Source organism: Eptatretus burgeri, chromosome 9 (genome assembly GCF_056783735.1).
Source record: "Eptatretus burgeri isolate ZD-2024b chromosome 9, Ebu_testis_v1, whole genome shotgun sequence".
NCBI classification, from domain to species: domain Eukaryota; kingdom Metazoa; phylum Chordata; class Myxini; order Myxiniformes; family Myxinidae; genus Eptatretus; species Eptatretus burgeri.
Genome location: NC_140969.1, coordinates 53,166,292 through 53,185,489, shown reverse-complemented (window position 1 = coordinate 53,185,489; position 19,198 = coordinate 53,166,292). Strand labels below are relative to the sequence as shown.

At 41.9% G+C, this 19,198-nt stretch overlaps 1 protein-coding gene across 1 annotated transcript in view; it reads right to left on the bottom strand.

Annotated features, from left to right (window-relative positions):
* The window catches only part of LOC147020138 (microtubule-actin cross-linking factor 1-like), a 212,772-nt gene that overhangs the window by 93,980 nt on the left and 99,594 nt on the right, over positions 1-19,198 (bottom strand). The window contains exons 29-44 of the mRNA XM_085895175.1: positions 15,321-15,473; positions 14,785-14,873; positions 14,547-14,670; positions 11,054-13,894; positions 10,828-10,911; positions 10,388-10,531; positions 10,021-10,254; positions 9,766-9,906; positions 9,100-9,654; positions 8,739-8,915; positions 5,564-5,687; positions 4,780-4,979; positions 1,439-1,750; positions 1,201-1,334; positions 715-868; positions 1-47 (exon numbers count right to left, since the gene is read on the bottom strand). The exon at positions 1-47 is cut by the window's left edge and continues 83 nt beyond it. Coding sequence (XP_085751301.1) covers positions 1-47; positions 715-868; positions 1,201-1,334; positions 1,439-1,750; positions 4,780-4,979; positions 5,564-5,687; positions 8,739-8,915; positions 9,100-9,654; positions 9,766-9,906; positions 10,021-10,254; positions 10,388-10,531; positions 10,828-10,911; positions 11,054-13,894; positions 14,547-14,670; positions 14,785-14,873; positions 15,321-15,473 — 5,513 coding nt within the window. The remainder of the gene's footprint in view (positions 48-714; positions 869-1,200; positions 1,335-1,438; positions 1,751-4,779; positions 4,980-5,563; positions 5,688-8,738; positions 8,916-9,099; positions 9,655-9,765; positions 9,907-10,020; positions 10,255-10,387; positions 10,532-10,827; positions 10,912-11,053; positions 13,895-14,546; positions 14,671-14,784; positions 14,874-15,320; positions 15,474-19,198) is intronic.

The following is a 19,198-nucleotide window of genomic DNA, read 5'->3' as shown; positions in this document are numbered from 1 at the left end:
ATATCATTCACCAATGCACCCTTCGATTCCCACTCCGTTAATAAAGACTACAAAAACAGGCAACAAAACAAGGTCAGAATAAAGAAGTGCATGCTGTCATTCCATCGGCGTGACTCACAGCAAAGGAAGACGTGCTCGATTGCCATAACAACAAACAACTTATCGGGCTGGATTGTCCGTCAAACTTTATCAGCAAAAGGTGTCACTTAAGAAATTTATACTTCATAATTCAACAGGTATATTTCCAGTTATTTCTTGATTAGTTTGGTTCGGCTCCAATTGTTCAGTTCGTTTTGGTGAAATGTTGACTCTTCAAATACATTACAGTTATAACCATTAATTTCTGCAAACATGTTTCGAGTTTGAACAATACCACAAAAATGGCGGTACAAGTGCAATCGACAATGCCCTCACCAACTACAGCACTGCGGCTGCTACAGTAAAGCAGGGAGGCACAAATGTGCGCACGACAAAGACACAAGAAGTGAGGAAGGATATCTTAAAGTTGTTAAAATTCCACTGTGACAAGATCACCAACTCCACAAGAATAAAGTGACTAGCATTGTGAATGTCATGTTTCTATTTATTTCAATCTGAACGTGTAAAACACAAAAGAGAAAGTGTATTGAGAAAGCAAAACATTTGCTTGCGACTGCATGATATACACACGTGGACAACAATGCGGTAAACACATTGGACAAAAAGCATTCTTACCGCAACTAACTGCCGGTGTTCCTGCAAAGCCTCAGAACCTGCTCGACTGGTCACGGGCACCCTATTCTCTGTAACCGAGAGCCACTGTTTCAAAGACTCCACCATGGTGCGGAACTCATCCACACGCTTCTGACAAGAGGCTACCTGCGCCTCCCTGGGAGGGTGGGGGCGATTGGAAGAACAATATTGGTCGAATCACATGCAAAGGTCTTCCCTGTAAATATTACCAGGAAATATACCACCGCCACCACCGCCACCATCAAAACTATTTTGGATGACAACGACAATAGCACGGCGAGCAAGATCGCAAATACCTGTAAACATTCACAGCACAGTGGTCAGAATACGAACACATTTTACACATTCAATCTGTTTCCGAGAAGTGCAAACTTCACATAATATATCCAGGAAATTACTGCGTATTGCTCATAGCACTTGACTTGGGGGTAGATCACATTTTAGTAATTCAGAAAGCAGCTAATATACCTTTCTTTGAGTCTCCTTTGCAGTTTCTCAATGTCTTGGGCTTTGCTGTTAACCTTTGCCAGCATCTGGTCCCTGGCAGGAGACGGTTCCAATGCGGAGAGTTCCTCCGCGAGCCTTTTGAGCTCCTCCAGAACCTGCAACAAAATAAATATTGTCCCAAAACCCAAGATCATTGACCTGCAATATTCAAATGGCCAGGTTACATTTTAAGGTCTTTTTAAGGTGTGCCAATTTTCACCTTATCGTGAGAATTATAATCGATGACTGCCGATCCATCCAGAGGCAATATTAGTTCACCATCAGGTCCTAGTACAGACTCTAGTTTCCTTATCGAGTTTTCCACAATGGCCAACTTTTTGACCACCAAGCTTAGTGTCTCATTCCGTGCATCAAAATTAGAATCCATCAAGTTCAGCTTTTCTTCGGCCTGATGTAGCTTTTTCCTCAAGGTTTCCACCGTCTTGGGATCTGCCGTGGTTGCGAAGTTCTCGATATTTTTTCGCATGGATACCAACTGGCTTCGTCTCCTCTCCAAGTCTTTTCCTAGAGCCTAAAGGGACACGCACATACGATTAAGACCATTTAATCTTCTGACATACCACACCCAAACACCTAAATTATTGGTTTCATCCTCAGTAGATTATCAAGCCAACAATGATTTGTTTCAGCCTTAGTGGCTCAATGGCACATCACCAATAAAAAGACCTTTCAATATAGTCACTCATTAAACCAGCCTTTGTGGCGTAATGGATAGAGCATCTACTCTGAGTCTGGGAGGTCGGTGGTTCAAACCACTACCGAGTCATACCAAGGACTTTAAACATGGATACGTGCTGCTTCATTGCTTGATGTTCGGCATTTAAAAGGACAGATAACTGACAACCGATAGGTTGGTAATAATAGTGAAGGCTTTGATGGGGCTTATGTCCTCCTCTTGTGTCAAAGTTCCTTGTGAAGGAATTCTTAATTACTAGAAGGGCACTTGGTGGAGCGCATACCTCCATCACGTAATGCCTGATCCACGAGAACATATCGGGCCCAACACATTTTTGAAATATCATGCTATACAGTACGATGTCGTTTTTGGACATATCTCTCAATGGTGAAGAATCGCTTAAAAAATTAAATAATTCTCGTATCCAGGTCCGGATTCGGATCTTCACCAAAATCGAATTAGTTTGTCCTTGACACACACCCAACCTGTCCACAAAATTTCATCCGATCCGTCGACAACTTTTTGAGATATCCTGCACACAAACACACAGGGGTGAAAACAGAACCTCCTTCACCTTCGGTGGCGAAGGTAATTAGAACAGCACTCGATAGAGCGCATACCTCTGCCAGGCTGAACAGTTTACACTTTGTATCCCACTGATAGGCCAGATCAAGATCCAGACCTGAAACAAAATATAATCTGCTTGTTCTTGTCATCTAACCAACTCATCTACCTAGTTTTGTCACAACTCATCCACAACTTTTTGAAAGATGCCATATGTAGATTTTTGGTCCCACCTCTCAATGGTGACATCACTTAAAAAATTTTAAAAAATTACAGTATCCTGATCTGGATCTTCACCAAAATCGAACCATTTTGTCATCACACACCCAGCCTCTCCAAGAAATTTCGGCCAAATCTGTCCACAACTTTTTGAGATACCCTGTTCACAGACAAACAGACAGGGGGTAAAAACATAATCTCCATCCACCTTCGGTGGTGGAGGTATCAACAAAGACCCAAGAATTAATGGTCTCATTCACGATTTAATTTTTTTTATTTATTAAATTCCATTGAAATGAAATAATATCATAATACCATTCCTTTCGCACCGTAAAGATGAATAGGGCTGCCAAGGCAGTTTCATTGGCAAGGAGTACAGTCCTGGATGGGTGGCCACTCCGACGCAGGACCCCGGATGGTTATTACCCGGTACAATGGTACTGATTTCACCGACCACAGAAGGATGACAGGCTGAGTCAACTCTACCTGGTGTTAATTCATCGGTCGACAGGGGCTTGAACTCAGGGCTCTAAGGTCCCAAACCAGCCACCTCAACCGCCAAGCTAACACCAGGCTTTTCAAAATGAAACACACACATTAATATCATTCGAAGGTAATCTTGTAAATAATTTCAAGTGTTCAAGTGTTTGTACATTTATTTGTTACTTCTTCACGACCAAACCGTAGCACCAAGAGGCCACAAATTTTGTGGGAAGGTACTTCAGAATTTGGGCAACGTTTATGCTCCCACATGTTGGTCTAGGAGGCCTTTTTGCGGCCACCAAAGGCCGCTATAAAGTGTGCACAGTTTTGAGATGTGGGGTCAGGCAGTGCTGCTGCTGGACCCTAGGCAAAAGGTAACCACCATAAGGCCAACAACTCCATAGCTTTTCAATGTCCCACATGTTCCAATACCACTGCCGTGAAAAGCTCATCACCATGAGGGCAATAACTCCATACATTTTCAATGCACAACATGTGCTGGAACTACATAGTTTTTTTTTTCCTGTGCAGCGCCAGGTACCCCAACTAGTCCAATATAAACCCGACAGGTAGGTTGAAACACACCCTCCAAATATCCGGTTATTGCATCATTTATCAATACTAAGTATTTGCCTCTTCCATCACATCCGTGAACAGTAATCTGAAAGCATCATGTTTTATATTGTAAAGATTGATTTGTGAAGACAAAAAAAATTCTGGGAATCAAGTTGTCGGTTGAAATGCACTTTCCTCCCCTCGCCTTATGCTTCAGTCACATTTGGCTCGGCGGCCGTAGGGTCTAAAAAAATCTACGGCCACTAGCAATTATAGGGTGGCCGCAGTATTTCCATGGCCACACAATGTAGCAGTCACATATGTTTTTATTTTTTGGTGAGCTGCACAGGGTATTTATTAATTCTGGAGACCAAAAACGTGGGGGTGCCGTACAGTCTTTGATTTGATGTCGCATGGTGACCTTAGGGTGTTCCTGCGGCAGCCATAGAATTTTCAAGGCAGAAGCAAGGTGCCCGCAAGGCTACCGCAAGGCGACTGCAAAGCGACCGCAGGGGGCCCTAAGGCGAACGTGGAAATAGTGCAGCTGCCGTAATTTTTTGGGGGTTGGCAAAATTCATTTGTCATTGATAAGAGTTTACGGAAAACGCACGAATAACGCAAACCCACTGTATGCCCTACGTACGGTCGACGTGGAACACATCTACGTCATGGCTATGGCTTGTCGAATTGCTACGGCCAACCGAGAAATGAAAAAAAAGTTATAACTCCGCGCTATATAATTCCACGGAGACCCCTACGGCCTGTAAAATATAGCCATATGGCGTAGGGCCACCCTGAGGCAACCTCAGAAACTCTGCGGCCGCCGCACGTTTCTGTCAATTCAGGGGGGGGGGGGTACGGCTGCCGTATCCTAGCCGTAGAGCAAATGTGACTCATGCTTTATCAACAGTAGAAGAACCACATCAAGCACAGCTATGTTTGGCAAAATTTGCTTCTCTTGAAATGTCAAATGGATGCATCTTGAGATTCAATAATAATAATAATAATAATAAATAAATAAATAAATAAATGCAGTAACTCACTGCATTCTTGCTCATCATTTGCTCCACATTCTCCGACATCAGAGGAAAGTCCGAATCTTCCATCTCCATGTTTTCTAACCACCGTAGCACCTCCTCCAGCCCTTCCTCGATGCTTGCCGACCGTTCGAGCATCATCTGCAGTTTGTCCTCATGCTGAGCTACATTTGAGTTTAGAGCATTGTAACGTTGTGAGATGCCATCTGTCAGAGAAGAGGCATGAACAAAATCAACTGGATGTTAATCTGTAAGGGCTCTTAAATCTTCTTGAGGTTATGTTTGGAAGGTACACTCTTCTCTTGCTTTAAGTGGGTGGTTCAATGGTTTAGTCTTAAGAAATAGTTTTAGAAGGATGTGGTCTGTTTAGGGCTGTCAATGTATTTAGCCATTCAACAGAGAGAAGGTGTAGATTAAAATCAATAAATGAGAAAAGAAGGTGAAAGAGGAAAGACAAAGGTGATGTAAGAGGGCAAGTAAGTAAGGGAAGAATGGGGAGAAAAGGGGAGTGGGAGAGGAGAGTGGAAGAGGGATGGATGAAACATGGGGGGGGAGGCAGTGGAGGGAAAGCGAGGGGCATGGTGAAGAAGTGGTTAAATATTCCACCATAACTGCATACTTGACATCGATAAGAACCCTTCCAGAGTCTAAATACTGTGTGAGGCTCGTGTTAAGAATCAGGAAGGAATTTACAGTGTTGCCCTTTCATACATTTTACGAGCAAAGAACAAAACAATTAACTAATCATCAGGGAAAGCAATTTATTGGTGTTTTCAGGCCCTGCACATACCCAAACTGCTTCGGATATCTTCGTGGTTTGGAGAAGCTTCCCTCTCGACCGCTAAAAGATCATTCCCTGTCGAACACAATCTGTCCACAGATTGCTTGTGTGTGATAATGTCCTCTTGTAGGTTCTGAATCATAAAATAAACGTGAAAGCAAGTTTGTTAAATTCCCATTGGAGTTTCCCATTTTGCAAGTAAACTTCAGAGACACATTGGAGAGAGGGATATGACAGGGGACCACCCAGGGTAAAAATATTTATAATAGACCTTCCATGAGCAGTAATTGCAACACAAACACAAATACTGCAACGGTAACATTATAAAACTTTTGAAACATTTTGTCTAACCAAATAAAAATATTCACCGCCATTGCGGCAAAATAATCTTGGGGGAAAACACCATTAAAATGGCTCCCTCCATAGATCGGCAAACACTGCTTTGGAACTTAATAAATTTCCAATCCTGAGCTGAAGTTCATTTTTGTGAGAGTTGTCACTTGGAGTGTGGGTTACACATATAACTGGTATTTTCCTGAGAATTTAATCTGAAAAGTTCCCTGCATGTAATACACGACGGCGGATTATGGTAATCATGGGCATACGAACCGATTTATTTTGGGGGGACGGCTACAGATTTGCCTGAATGATGGCCATGTTGCCCGAATGTACACTTAGCTGGCACACAAATGCACTCTGGGAAGTGTTGTCACTTCTCCCAAGCTCAGTGGCTGTGTTATTCATCTTTCTGTTCATGTGTGTGAGGTGTAAGGTGTTGTGTGAGTGTGTGTGTGTGTGTGTGTGTGTTTGTCTTCACTACGAGCTGTATAAACAAGTAAAAACAAATAAATAAATAAAGTCCTTCCACCATCCCCCATTCTTACCACTCCTAACAACTCATTGCTCCTAGATCAGTGGTTCCCAAACTTTTTTTGTCCATGACCCAAAATTTGAAATCACATTTACCTCGAAACCCAAATGATGATATTGGAACCGAGTGCACCTATGATAAAAAATTGTCAGAGAAAATGCTTTTGACATGAAACCCCCCCTCAAAAACTGAGATTTTGAGGGGGGGGGTTCAAGTTTGGGTCACGACCCTGGGTTTGGGAACCCCTGTCCTAGAGGGAGCAGGCATGGTCTAGTGGTAAAGAAACATGTTAAAAGTTACTGGTTCCAGATCTCAATCATCACCAAATCGACCAAAATTTAATCGATTTGTCCTGTCCTTCAAGCTGTTCACCGTGCAAGTTTGGTCAAAGTCCGTCCATGTCTTTTTGAGATATCCTTCCAACAAACAGGGATTAAAACATATTCAGTCCAGACAGTGCGCCATGCATGCCTCCCATTCATAGTACAACTTAATCTTCTTCTTCTTTCGGCTGCTCCCGTTAGGGGTCGCCACAGCGGATCATCCGTATGATCCGCATAGTGATTTGGCACATGTTTTACGCCGGATGCCCTTCCTAACGCAACCCTGGTCGCCTCTTACGACACAGGGATAATAACGCCTCGCCTCTTACGACACATAGTACAACTTAATACGACCCTTTAAAAAAAAAAAGAAAAAAAAGAAGAAAAAAAGTCTGTGCAATGTGCTGCACACGTTTTTGGGAAGCCCCTTCCCCCAACACAAGGCCAACCATAATAAGCCAGCCATTGCATGGGGTGATTCCCTCTTTAGTTATTTTAAACATTTTGGAGAAAATGAAAGAATCTTACTCAGGGCAATTTCAAAATGGTTAACTAATAATAGCTGTTTTCCTGGTAAACTAATAATATCTCTTTGACGACACAACCAGCCGACAAACAAACATCTGAGACCCCAGGAGTCAGGCAGAGTTGCCACTGCCACTAAGAAGTCCCGAGACAAGACACAGCTTCTCCCGAAGGCTGGTGAATGTCCTTGAATGAGAACATACCTGCTCACGAAGTCCCGGAGTCACGGACGGTTTCAGTCGAAGGAACACTACCTTCCGTAGATAAAATCTGGCAACATGAACAGCCGATCAGCAAGTTGTTGAGAATCTTTCTGATCAGATATTCAGAGGTTCCAGGGCCCTGTACGCCTTCCTTGCCCTACCATAACGGGCTGGCCATTGCCTTTTCATCAGCCATTTGTGTTTCTGCCTATACGTGATTGCGTAACATGCCTTCAAGGATGGAAATACTTCATTTTGAAAGTGCTTGATGGCAGGCGAAGCCTCAGGAGTCGGGCAGAGTTGCCACTTGCCAGATGTATAATAAATTAGATGTTTATCGTATTTTTACTGTTATTTTAAGCCCACAAGGATTACGATTGATAATTACAAAAATGGTCAAACATATAGCAATTCACGTGAGATTTTTTACATCACAGGCTGGCATCCCACGAAAATTTATCCTCTGACAATATTTTGTCATCCTGATGTTTTTATGCCTGAATTCTAAAAGATAGCTGGTTTTTTTGGGCGGCATTTGTCCCCCTCTCGAACCGCCAACCTCGTACGCCCTCGATGGTAATTCAAGAGTTTGGTGTTGGTCATGGTGATGGTAGTGTATAAAAATAAATAATGCTTCCCAAAAACATATGCAGTACTGTACAATCAGGTACTATGCTCTCGTGTTAAAAAAAGGACAAAATACTGGTATTTCCCAATATTCCAAATTGTCTCCAATCACAAAATCATTTGACGTGCATCATACCCAAATATTATTGCATACATGCATGTACCGAATACAAAAGAAATGCATCCGGTGATTTCTGAGTGGAGGTTCTGGATGGACGGACAGGACTCAAAATATCAGCCCCGAGGTGGACCTGACGCCAAGTTGGGGGATAAAAAAAAAATTGAAAATGATTGTTGATAAAAAGTACTGAAGTGACAGTACCGAGTCCAATGGATTGTAATCCAAGAGGTTGTGAGTTCAAATCTGCCTGAGGGAAGAGAAATGGATTCCAAGCTTCCAAGCTATTCTCAGGAGAATCAGAAGGTTGTTAACAGATTGCCATAAAAACCCAGATGGTCCACTAATGACATTCAAATAGAGGATAATCGGCGTCATTGGTCTGGAAAACAGGATGTGCTCGGAAATGTTGCTCATACAAGGCAGTGGCACCTCCAAGCAAATAATAAAAAATAAAAAAGTATTCTGTTGATTCCTAAAATTTCAAAACATGTTCTTATAAAGCTAGATTCATAACCTTGGTTTCATCCAGTTGCTTCTGGAGGTCGACGACGGTCGCAGCCAATGGAGTGGACATCAGCGTATTCACCACTTTCTCGGCCTCGTTGAGCCAGGGTAAAACGCTTTTGCCGGCATCCTCATAATCCGACATCTTTTTCTGTAAATCTTCCAGCCACGTCTTTGCACTGTTGCACTGCAACGTCCAAAATATTTTATCAACTGTTCAAATGATTTAGAACAATGTGAACGAATCACACTCACAATAAATATACAAAAAAGGGCAAAAATAAATTCCATTGAAAAACGTTTTTTTTTTTAATTGAAATATGCCACCACCACTTTCGGCACAAGATACCACCTGTCACAAAAAGCCTCACCTCGGATTGTACATTGCCAAATCGCTTGTTCACCTCTTGCAATCGATCTTGCACCCGTGAATTCACAGCCACCGAATCAAAATCTGGCCCAGATGGCTGATCTATATGATGAGCGCAGAGCTCACGGTAGTTGTGCTCTGCTTCAGCTACTTTCTTTGCCGAGCGACTCAGGAAGCGTTGGTCTCCCTTGCGTGAGAGTACTTCATCCATGAGGCTCTCCTGCCTTTGGAGTGACTTATCTACGACGGGCAGGCTTTCCGCGCCATTCCGCAGCTCTGATACTTGGGCCTCGGCCTGGCTTAACCAACCGGAAAATTCGTTGCAGTCACCATCGAACTTGGCTACTTCCTCATGCAAGGCCTGCCCTAGCCGTACTTTGCCATCTGCCATTTTCAGGGCAGCTTCGTAACCGACGAGAAGTTCGTGCAGCCGTTGTTTTGAAGCTTCGCGTTCGCTCTGCGACAGCGTGTCACCATGCCTCTCAAGGAAAGCCTCACATTGCTGTGTTGCCATGATGACTGCATGCTGTTTGGAAAGCAATGTCTGATGGTGGGCCTGAAAGATGGAGAAATGGGAGATAAAATAAATATATATATATTATTAGCATTTTGCAACACATCAGTGTAGCCTGCAGACATTGAAGCTGTTAAGTAGTAATAGACTTACCTTTATCTCATCAACCTTGTTGCTTCCATCTAAATTATTAAGGGAACTGGTCTCCTGCATGCTATTCCCCAAAGTTGCCAACCACCCTAAGAGCTCTTCAATGCGAGTCTTGTTTTCTTCCTGCTGTTCTTCAACCGCAAGCTGAAGATGCAACAAACAGATGCAAGAATGGATGAAAGCAAATACTGATGAAAACAAAATATCTAAATGTGTTTCTGCTGAAACGAGTAAATGAAGTATTACTACGAGATCTACCTTTTCTGTATTTTGTTTGATAGCTGAGGCCACAGCAACCTCCAGCTCCTTCTGCTTGTGCTGCGCTTGCTTCTGGAGGTCCTGGTGTCTCGCTCTGGTTTCTGCTAGCTTTTGCTCCATCTCAGCCACAAAATCAGGATCAAGAGCGTCCCTGTTTTCATCCAAAAACTCTTGAATGTTCTTCAGCATCTGCTCGGTCTCCAAAGCACGAGCGACAACGTTGCTGTGGAGATTCTGCAAACGGACAACGCATGGTAATTAAATCGAGTCTCGTGAGTAAACAGTTTGACGTCTGTGTTCAGGGAGCAGCACCAGCAAATGAGCTCTTCTGCAAAGGCAAGATGTGAATGATGCTGAACGTCCATACCTGATGGTCAATCTGCCGTTGTTGAAGATCTTGCAAATCCTCGGAGCTGGGAGAGTCTTTCGAGAGTAGAGTGGAAGCTTCCATGAACCACTCATCCAGCCGAGACATTTTCTGGGAGCATTCCTGCTGTCGTACCTCCACGTCCTATTGGGCAGATGCGGAACCTCCAAATTATCTCAACAGCTACGGTAACCATCAAAAACACGACACAAGTGCAAAGTTCGTTTTTCAGAGACCAAATACAAAGCAGAATTTGGGGAATGCTTTCAGTTTGCAATGTACTTGCACAGCATACTGCAATGAGACAACCAAACATCGATCTAAGCTCTTACTGTACCAGTTATAACATCCAAACATTAACCATGTGCTGGATAGAATGCTTTAAAGGACATCCAAATGTTTTTAAGTATATTTGTTGTTTCATCAAGAAGAGTCTGCACCTCCTGTTGAACTACAGAGCTTAAATCAGTTTTGTTTTCAGCATTTCCTGGGACTTCAGATTCCTGCTTGGTTGTCAAGTTCACCTTCAAAGAAAAGAAAAAAGAAAAAAAAGGGGGGGTGGTGGATGACAAAATTATTTCATTCAGGTTTATTATCGTGAAGCTATATTTCATCCAAAATAAGCAAAACGTTAAAATAACATCGTAATGACTCGTTCTGGTGTACCTTATTTAAGGTGGCCATGTCGAGATCATTCTGCACTTCTGGCTCTCGTAAACTCGAACAATTGAAAGAAAGAGGTTCCTGAATTTGAGGATTTTCCAAGGATGGCTCATTTGAGGATGCATGACAGCTCGATGACATTTCTTCCTTTGAGCCCTCACATTGTTCGGCATGGTAATTAATCTGTTGCATCTCTTCATCCTCAATAGCCTGTCCATTGATGGCCTGCAGCATATGTGCAGCACTCTCCTGATCAATGAAACCACTCGACAAGAAGTTGCTTTCAATAGTGAGTGGAGATGTTTTCGTATCAAGGTTCAATGTGGGATCCTCTCTGGTAGACATCACAACGTCATGTTGTTCCTCCATATCATTTTGCTTGTATGGCTCTGATTGTTGCATTTCTGCACCGATGTCAGGAGCTGAAGACAAACCAAAACCAAATATTGGAGATTTTGTTAGATAGGGCTTTTCTACATCATCTTGCTGTGTGTTTTTCCTTTTGCTGTCAAACTCAACTGCTGTAAAGTTTGTTCCTTCTTCTTTCCCCACACCATCTGTATTTAATGTGCTTCGATGCTCACTTTTTCCTCGATCCGGTGTTAATTTGCACTCCCCGAATCGCAAGTGATCAAATGAAGTTCCATTTCCCAACATTTCATCAGCCCCACTCCGAGGTTGAGCGAAATTGCTGAAACAACCCAACCGAATCATTTTCTCTGAATAATTGGTGGTTTCAACTGGAGCAGATGTAGGTTGGTCACCGCGTGCATGCATATCGATGGGACGACGCATTTGAAGACCTTTATCAGAAGTTTGCATTGCTTCACAGGCTGCAGATTTCGCATGCATATCAGCACCAAAAACAGTCTTTTCAGCAACGACACTGTTCGGAGAACACTCAATTACATTGGTTTTGCCCGCTTCACAGCTTTCCCCTTTGAAACCGGTTTCATCCTTCTCCAAGGCAGGATTCTGATGGAACACTTGCACACGACGGGGCTCTTCTCCATTCGGAGGATTGGCATCAACGGCACCCGCTGCAACATACTTCGAGTAGCGACTAATCACCTCGGCAGCTTCTGCGAGCAATGCTGACGAGTCATCATCAATTACCGTCACATCCCCTAACTCATAATCTTCTTCGATGTGCAGCACAAAAGGGAGAACAGACGTCTTTTCTGAAACTCCTTTAACGTTGCCTTCATTTCCACGTACATCAACATCACCATCATCACATGTATCAAGTGGCACATCAAACGAAGAAGACTCTTTCACAGGTGAAACCATTCTGTTCTCCACAAGTGGGTTTGTAACTTGTTTATCAACTTGTATACGAGGAACATTGTTGCTTATGAACGCATTTGCATTTAGCCAGCTTTTTCTATCAACACAATCACTTTTAGATGGAAAATTAAGGAAGGGCGAAGTAGGCATGAAATTGCTTGGCAATTCCTTTTTGACAGTATGGTGTGATGTTCCAGAAAAGTTTGCCACATCATCAGAAAGCAGAATACGGTTTCCTGATTCGACATCTATGTAGCTCTGGCTCAATGCATATCTGATTGTCTCCATGTCTTTCTGACTGTCCTGTCTGTTCTTGGAAGACAACGTTTCAGGAATTTCTTCATTCAAATCACACAATGAATCTTGCATCGAGGACACACATTGTGTCTCCAAGCTGTCAGATAGTTCAAATGTTTGCAAAGCTAAACACATGGAATTCTCCATCAGTCCAGCTTGAACAGACTCCTCGAGAGAAATCACTTTCCTCTCTTCAGGAATATATATTCCCCGAATCTTTGATCGATGTTCTATAATTTTTTGAGCTTCTTCGTCAGTGAGGGCCTCCTGCAGAAATGCTACAGATGCTGGCAATACTCTTCCAGAATCAGGCCAGATTAAGGCACGGAATGTTTGCAAAGCCTCAAGTGCGACTATGGCGGTGGTTGGGGGCACAAGGCCCTTGCGAACGGCCACATCTAAACCAAGGAGCTCACTCCTGCCAGGATTTATGACTCCACCGGCACGCATTTGTCTTACAATAAGAGCACATGCTACATCTTGTTCAACCAGCCGATGATGCACTGCCTCGCTAAGTGTCATGCGACGGCCAGATCGTGGATCTACTATCCCGCCAGCAAAGAGCTGGCATTCCAAGAGACGCAGCATGGTTTGGCCATCTAATAAACCTTCCTGGACAGCTCTGGTGACATTTGCCCTTCGACCAGAGTTGAGCAAGATCATTCTGCCAAATGTTTGCTGCACAGGCAGCAGTCTTTGGCCTGTTTCCTCATGCACAATACTCCTCGTTACAAGGTCTGAAAGAGAAACCTTCTCGGTAGAGATAGGATCCAGCAGTTCATAGTTTGTGGCCAGCCTCCTGCGCAGCTTTCCAAGAAGTGACTGCGGAATCAAGCCACAATACGCGGCTTCATCTAGTGACAATTTTGTGTGATGGAGTGGATGAAACAAGCCAGTGGTCACGATCTCAGCTTCTAATATCTTTGCTCCGGTGTCCTCAGATACGACCTTTCTCTCTACAGCTTCTGATACAGGCAGAAACTTGTGACGGTGAGCTGCCATGGTGGTGATGAGCTGCCATGTATTTTGGAACCTCTCAAGACGGGATGCCGTAACCTTATCAATGATGCCTCTGTCGAGTGCTTCTTCCACAGTGAGTTGATCATTTGTTTGCGTATCCACCAGTCCACCAGAAACTATCTGCGTTTCCAGCAATGCATGTGCAGTATCTCGATCTACGATCCCCTTTCTGACAGCTTGGTGAAAGGAGAACACTTCTGCGGTGCCCAGGTATATTACTCCAGCCACAGTTCCATCATCCTGCAAAATGAAGTAAAAGAGCTCAACAAAAGGGTCGATTTACACGAATCAAAAATTGCGAAGCATTTAAATCACTGCAACACAGTTAATGAGCGTGCGCAACGTACTCACCCAAGCAACATGAGAAAAGAGGAAGGAGGCAAGTAGCTTAGTTCGTGTTTGGTATAGAGCAATAAATTGCAAAACGTTAGACAGCTTCATGTTCCAGCATGCTTCTTTAACATTCTCATGGTGCCACAGTCATTCCAGCACATGGTTAGTGGAGTTAACTCAAGTTAGCGCATTAAAATATACAATATTCCATTGAATGCTCATTGTTAGGCCAAAGGCGTCATGCTGTGCACACACATGGCAAGCTATGAAATTTTCACAAACAGAGGTTTAACATACTGGGTTCAACACAATCATCATTGGAAAAGCAATGTAGCAACATTTCATCTTCATGCAATGCATTTGCATGGTGGCTGATAGTGGAGTTTTAATGAGGAACAAGAGACAACTGGAAAATTATCAGGGAGATGATACACACAAGCAGGACAGTCATTCAACTGACACAACTGATACAGGCAATCAGATGGAACAATGCAAGTCAACGAGTTTAAAACTCCCTGGGTTACAACTACTGGACCATGCACGCTGCTGCAGCCATCACCTTGCGTTTACTCTCTTTCTGTAGATCCTCCAGATGCTTGGATGCCTGCGCGCAGATCTCCCCATATGCTGTTTGCAAACTGCTCAGTTTCTTCTCCAGCTCTTGCTTTTGTTCATCTGTCAAACTACAGACAAAAACTAACTTTTATTTATTTTATCAGCTATTGTGCATCAATTTCCCATCCATAGCTGTATTGCATGTGCGGTCAGGTGGGCAAATGGGGTCAGGCATGTCTCACCGGCCCTCGTTCTGCACAAGGAAGCTCTCGGTCTGTCGAATAGCTTCTGCGATATTGGCCTTTTGTGAAGCCAGCTCATTCAACATTTCCTTCAATAGATTTAGCAGGAAGAAGAATTATATTATAGCATCTTACCAATAATCTAGTCACAAAAATACCGATTCTCCTGACAGCCAGAATAGCAGCAATACAACATTTCATTACAAATGACATGCTACCCTCAAGAGAGACGATGTATGAATGACAATTTGCAGCTTTTACCAACCTTGCAATAACTGCACATTGAAATGTGTTCCTTTTGAACAAAAATGTTCCAAAAAAAAAAATGAACCTTTTCCAAAAATGGACCTTTTGAAATAGTGTTCTTCCTTATGAACAAAATGTATCAAACATCCAAAATACAGACATTATTTCAAGCAAATGATTGGTATCAAGTAGTGAAGCAAAGTTTGGGAACACACAAGATGATGCATCACTGTGTGACGAATATGCAACAAAGGGACCAAATGAGGTCATACAATCTGCTGATATCTCACCTCCTGCTGTGAACATGTAACCTTCAAGGTATTGTTATCCAGGTCCATGAAGTTTGCACGTTCCTTCACACTGCTCGGAACCATACTCCCGACCCATTCTAGTAAACCATTCACCTTGTCCAAATGGGTTTCTCTGGACTTCTCCAAAGACATCTGACAAAGGGGAGGGAGAAACAGTTTTGTTGTTGATGTAAGCTTGCCAATAATCATGCAAGTGAACTATATGTGCCTGGGATACATATTCATTTAAGGCAGCTTTGTGTGACTCAAAAAGGTAAAATAAATGTTTTGATGACTACAAGTTCAAAAAATTAAATATATATATATATATATATATATATATATATATATATATATATATATATATATATATATATATACATGAAAGTATAGGAGTAATGAGAGGTAAAGGAGTGGGGTGTGTAGGATATCAAGTATTAGAGGAAGTTTGGGATGGTGAGGGCAACTGTCATTTTGCATATATAATAGGGAGTTGGCCTCTTATGAAACTTTCTTTTGTAGTGGAATGAACCATGTGTCACCTGCATGAGCAGGGGGTTTCTACAATGAATGTCACGCATTTGAGCATCAACGGCATCTGCAGCAAGAGGATGAGGAACTGGACCTATTGCTTTATGATCCCAGACAGGTTAGCAGCCTTCACATTTGCTCATCTTTTGTTTGGTTTCATAAACCCAGATCTTGGACTTGCACCTGTCTCCAGCTCCACAGGGCTTTACATTTTCATCAAAAACCGACTCCTTGTTTTACTTTGTGAATCGAGGCATTGTGCACGCTTCCATCCCTTGTTCCTCTGTTTTCAACTTTCTGTATCCAACAAGGCTCATCCTTTCCATCGATTCCTCCAAAGTAGGGAATTCCATTTCATGTCTTCTCACATACCTACCCATGATCTTTTTAAAATATCCTGTTAAAACCATATTTTAACTTGTCCATCTCACACCTGTCTGTTCTACATCATTTAAAATTGGCGTGTCAACCTTCCATTCTCCATCATGTAAATCTTCAACCTGCCTGGACAATAAAATATAAAAGCATTGGAAAGAAAAATTCAATGAATCTCCTGATGAACAAATTATGGTTTCCTGGCCAATAGCGTACATTGCATTTAACGTCGATTTTCTTAGAATTAATATTTATAATCATCCATTTAAATGCAATATTTCTCATGCAAGATAATAGTGGGCAGAATAGGTCCCCCTACATTGTTTTTCAATATCAGACCAGCTATGGATCCCAATTTTCAACTCAACAAATCTGGAGAAACTTAATTTTCTATGTTACATGGAATAATACATAAATTTATTTATAACTACTTATTCACCAAAATAAAGGTTTAGTACTTTCTACCTGGGAGAGAACATTGAAATTTGGTTTACTGATGTTTCGCATCAATCTGTTAAGCAGTTCTGAAGAAGATTTTTTTAATGCTTTTATTTACAATCCAATATGGTCACCAGACCACGTGACCGATGACATCACAAATGTAATTCATCACTCCCATCGGGTCATAGATCAGAAATGAAGTTTCAGATTTTTCAGCTAAGGATTTTGATTTTACCAATTGTGGCTGGAATACCACTTCACTGATGTAATCATTATAACCTTGTCTACCCCATAGGGTAGTTGATATATATATATACCAGGTTGAAATACTTTTTGCTGAGCGGTTAAAGAAAATTAGATGTCCAATTTTTTTCCCTTTAATCCAATATGGCTGCCATACCATGTGACCTATGATGTCAGAGTTATCAGTCAAATATTCTCCATGGGGAATCCTTCCTATGTTTAAAGTTTCGCAAGTGGTTGCAGAGAAAATATACAGAAGTGGATGCACCCACACGCACTGCATTAGTCTCGCAATCCCTTCAGGGTGAGACGAGCATATAATCGGCTCGTGGAACTTCGCTCCCTCAGTCAGGACAGGAGCGGAGCTTGGACTGCACATAAAGAGCTCATACTGCTCACCAATTCTCCATTTAAATCATTTATTTATCTACTTGAGGAATGCAAGGACAATCCAATATATATATATATATATATATATATATATGTTATATTTATTTAAAGAAGAAGAAGGCACTTCCAACTAAAATCACCTTCTTCTTTAAAAATGTGTAATCCCAACCACTCCAATCTTTCCAAATATATATACAGTGTGTGTGTGTGTGTGTGTGTGTGTGTGTGTGTGTGTGTGTGTGTGTGTGTGTGTGTGTGTGTGTGTGTGTGTGTGTGTGTGTGTGTGAGCAAACTACATTCCTTTTGTTCTAAATCTGAAAAGAGTGGTTTTGTGAGTGTCCATGCTCAGGCTTTATATTTGAATGAACATTTTCAGATTTTTGTGTGTCGGAGTAATGAGTATTGGGAAGTCTGAAGTGTCGGAGTAATGACGAATTGGTCTGTGCAAAAAAAATGCTCTTCAGCATTTCTCGAGTTCATATTCGTATGGTGTGAAAGCAATTCAAATGACTAAGGTGTCTTGATGCCTCTAGTCTCACAGTTAAACGATCATTCTAATTAGTTTTTATCAAAAAGAAACGAGCAAAACCTCCAAGAGAGTTGAACTATTTTGTCTCTGATTGCACTTGAAGAGATTATGTAACAGGAATCTAACCTTATAATTATTTTACATTTGAGATGCCATGAGAAATGCTTAAATTAGAAAATGTCAAATTTTGTACAGCCCAACAAATAAGGGAGGACATAGTAACCTTTGCAAAGATAAGAACTTCAAAAAATAATAATAAAAAACTGTTCAGCTAACCGTATTACATATGAAAAATGTTAGAAACAGCATTTGGCTTTGGGATTGAAACAATGTGCTGTATCAGTGAAAACAAAACCGACTTCAATCTAGCTGTCAACGCCAAAGCAATGTCCTTGAAAATGTCCAAAATTGCTCCACTGAGATTTTTTTCAAAAATACACTTTCTGGGCAAAGTAATGTCGTTGGCATTCATCGTTGACTCCACCAAGCTGTATAAAAACCAAATTCACCAATTGCATGAAAGCACAGGAGGAAGAGAGACCTGTTTTAATAATGAGAGCACATGTTAGAATTCTCACTCGGTATTATGGGTGAAAGAAACAGAAAAATTTCGGGAAAGATACGGATGCATCCAACTTTGAAAAGAGGTATTAATTGGATTATTGACAGAAGAATGTTTGTCCGTGAAGAACACCAAAGGTGTCGAATAATTAAATCGAAGACTGCGTGCACAGTCCTCAACCAGCATGGCGACGAGTAGAGTTAGAAAAACCATGAATTGAAGAGATTGTTGCAGGGCAGGAATAAGTAGGCATTGCTCTTGCTCATCGTCTGGCTGAAGAGATGTCGAAGTGTCAAAACTGACAAAGTTAATGAGTCGTTGAGCAAGTACATCCTTTAAAAGAAGAAAAGGGAAGCTCAGGCATATACAATTTGATAGCCCCATCATATGCCAGCCATCATTTTTTCTGTTGCAAAGAAAGGTGGATGTTGTGTCATACATAGACTTGATAATGATCTGTGGACCAATTGTATGTCACCGTGCAAGTGACTGTTGCTATACGAAGGGTGATGGATGATGAGAGGGAGATCGGTAACGATCTTAGAAAAATTGTAGGCTCTCCTATTATTACTTACATAATGCAAAAGTGTAGGGAATATTTCTGTGGGACGACCTGAACCCTCCGTCATGGACGAAGGGCTGCGTTGGAGTCCGTGATTCATATAAATGCATAAACGCATGCAAAAATGGCACAGTAAGCAAATGCATACATGGGTTTACCCAATGACTATACAAATGTAAAAATACTTTTCGTAGTATTAATAGTTATGATTTCATTATCGTATGACTTTTCAGGCGATAATGCTG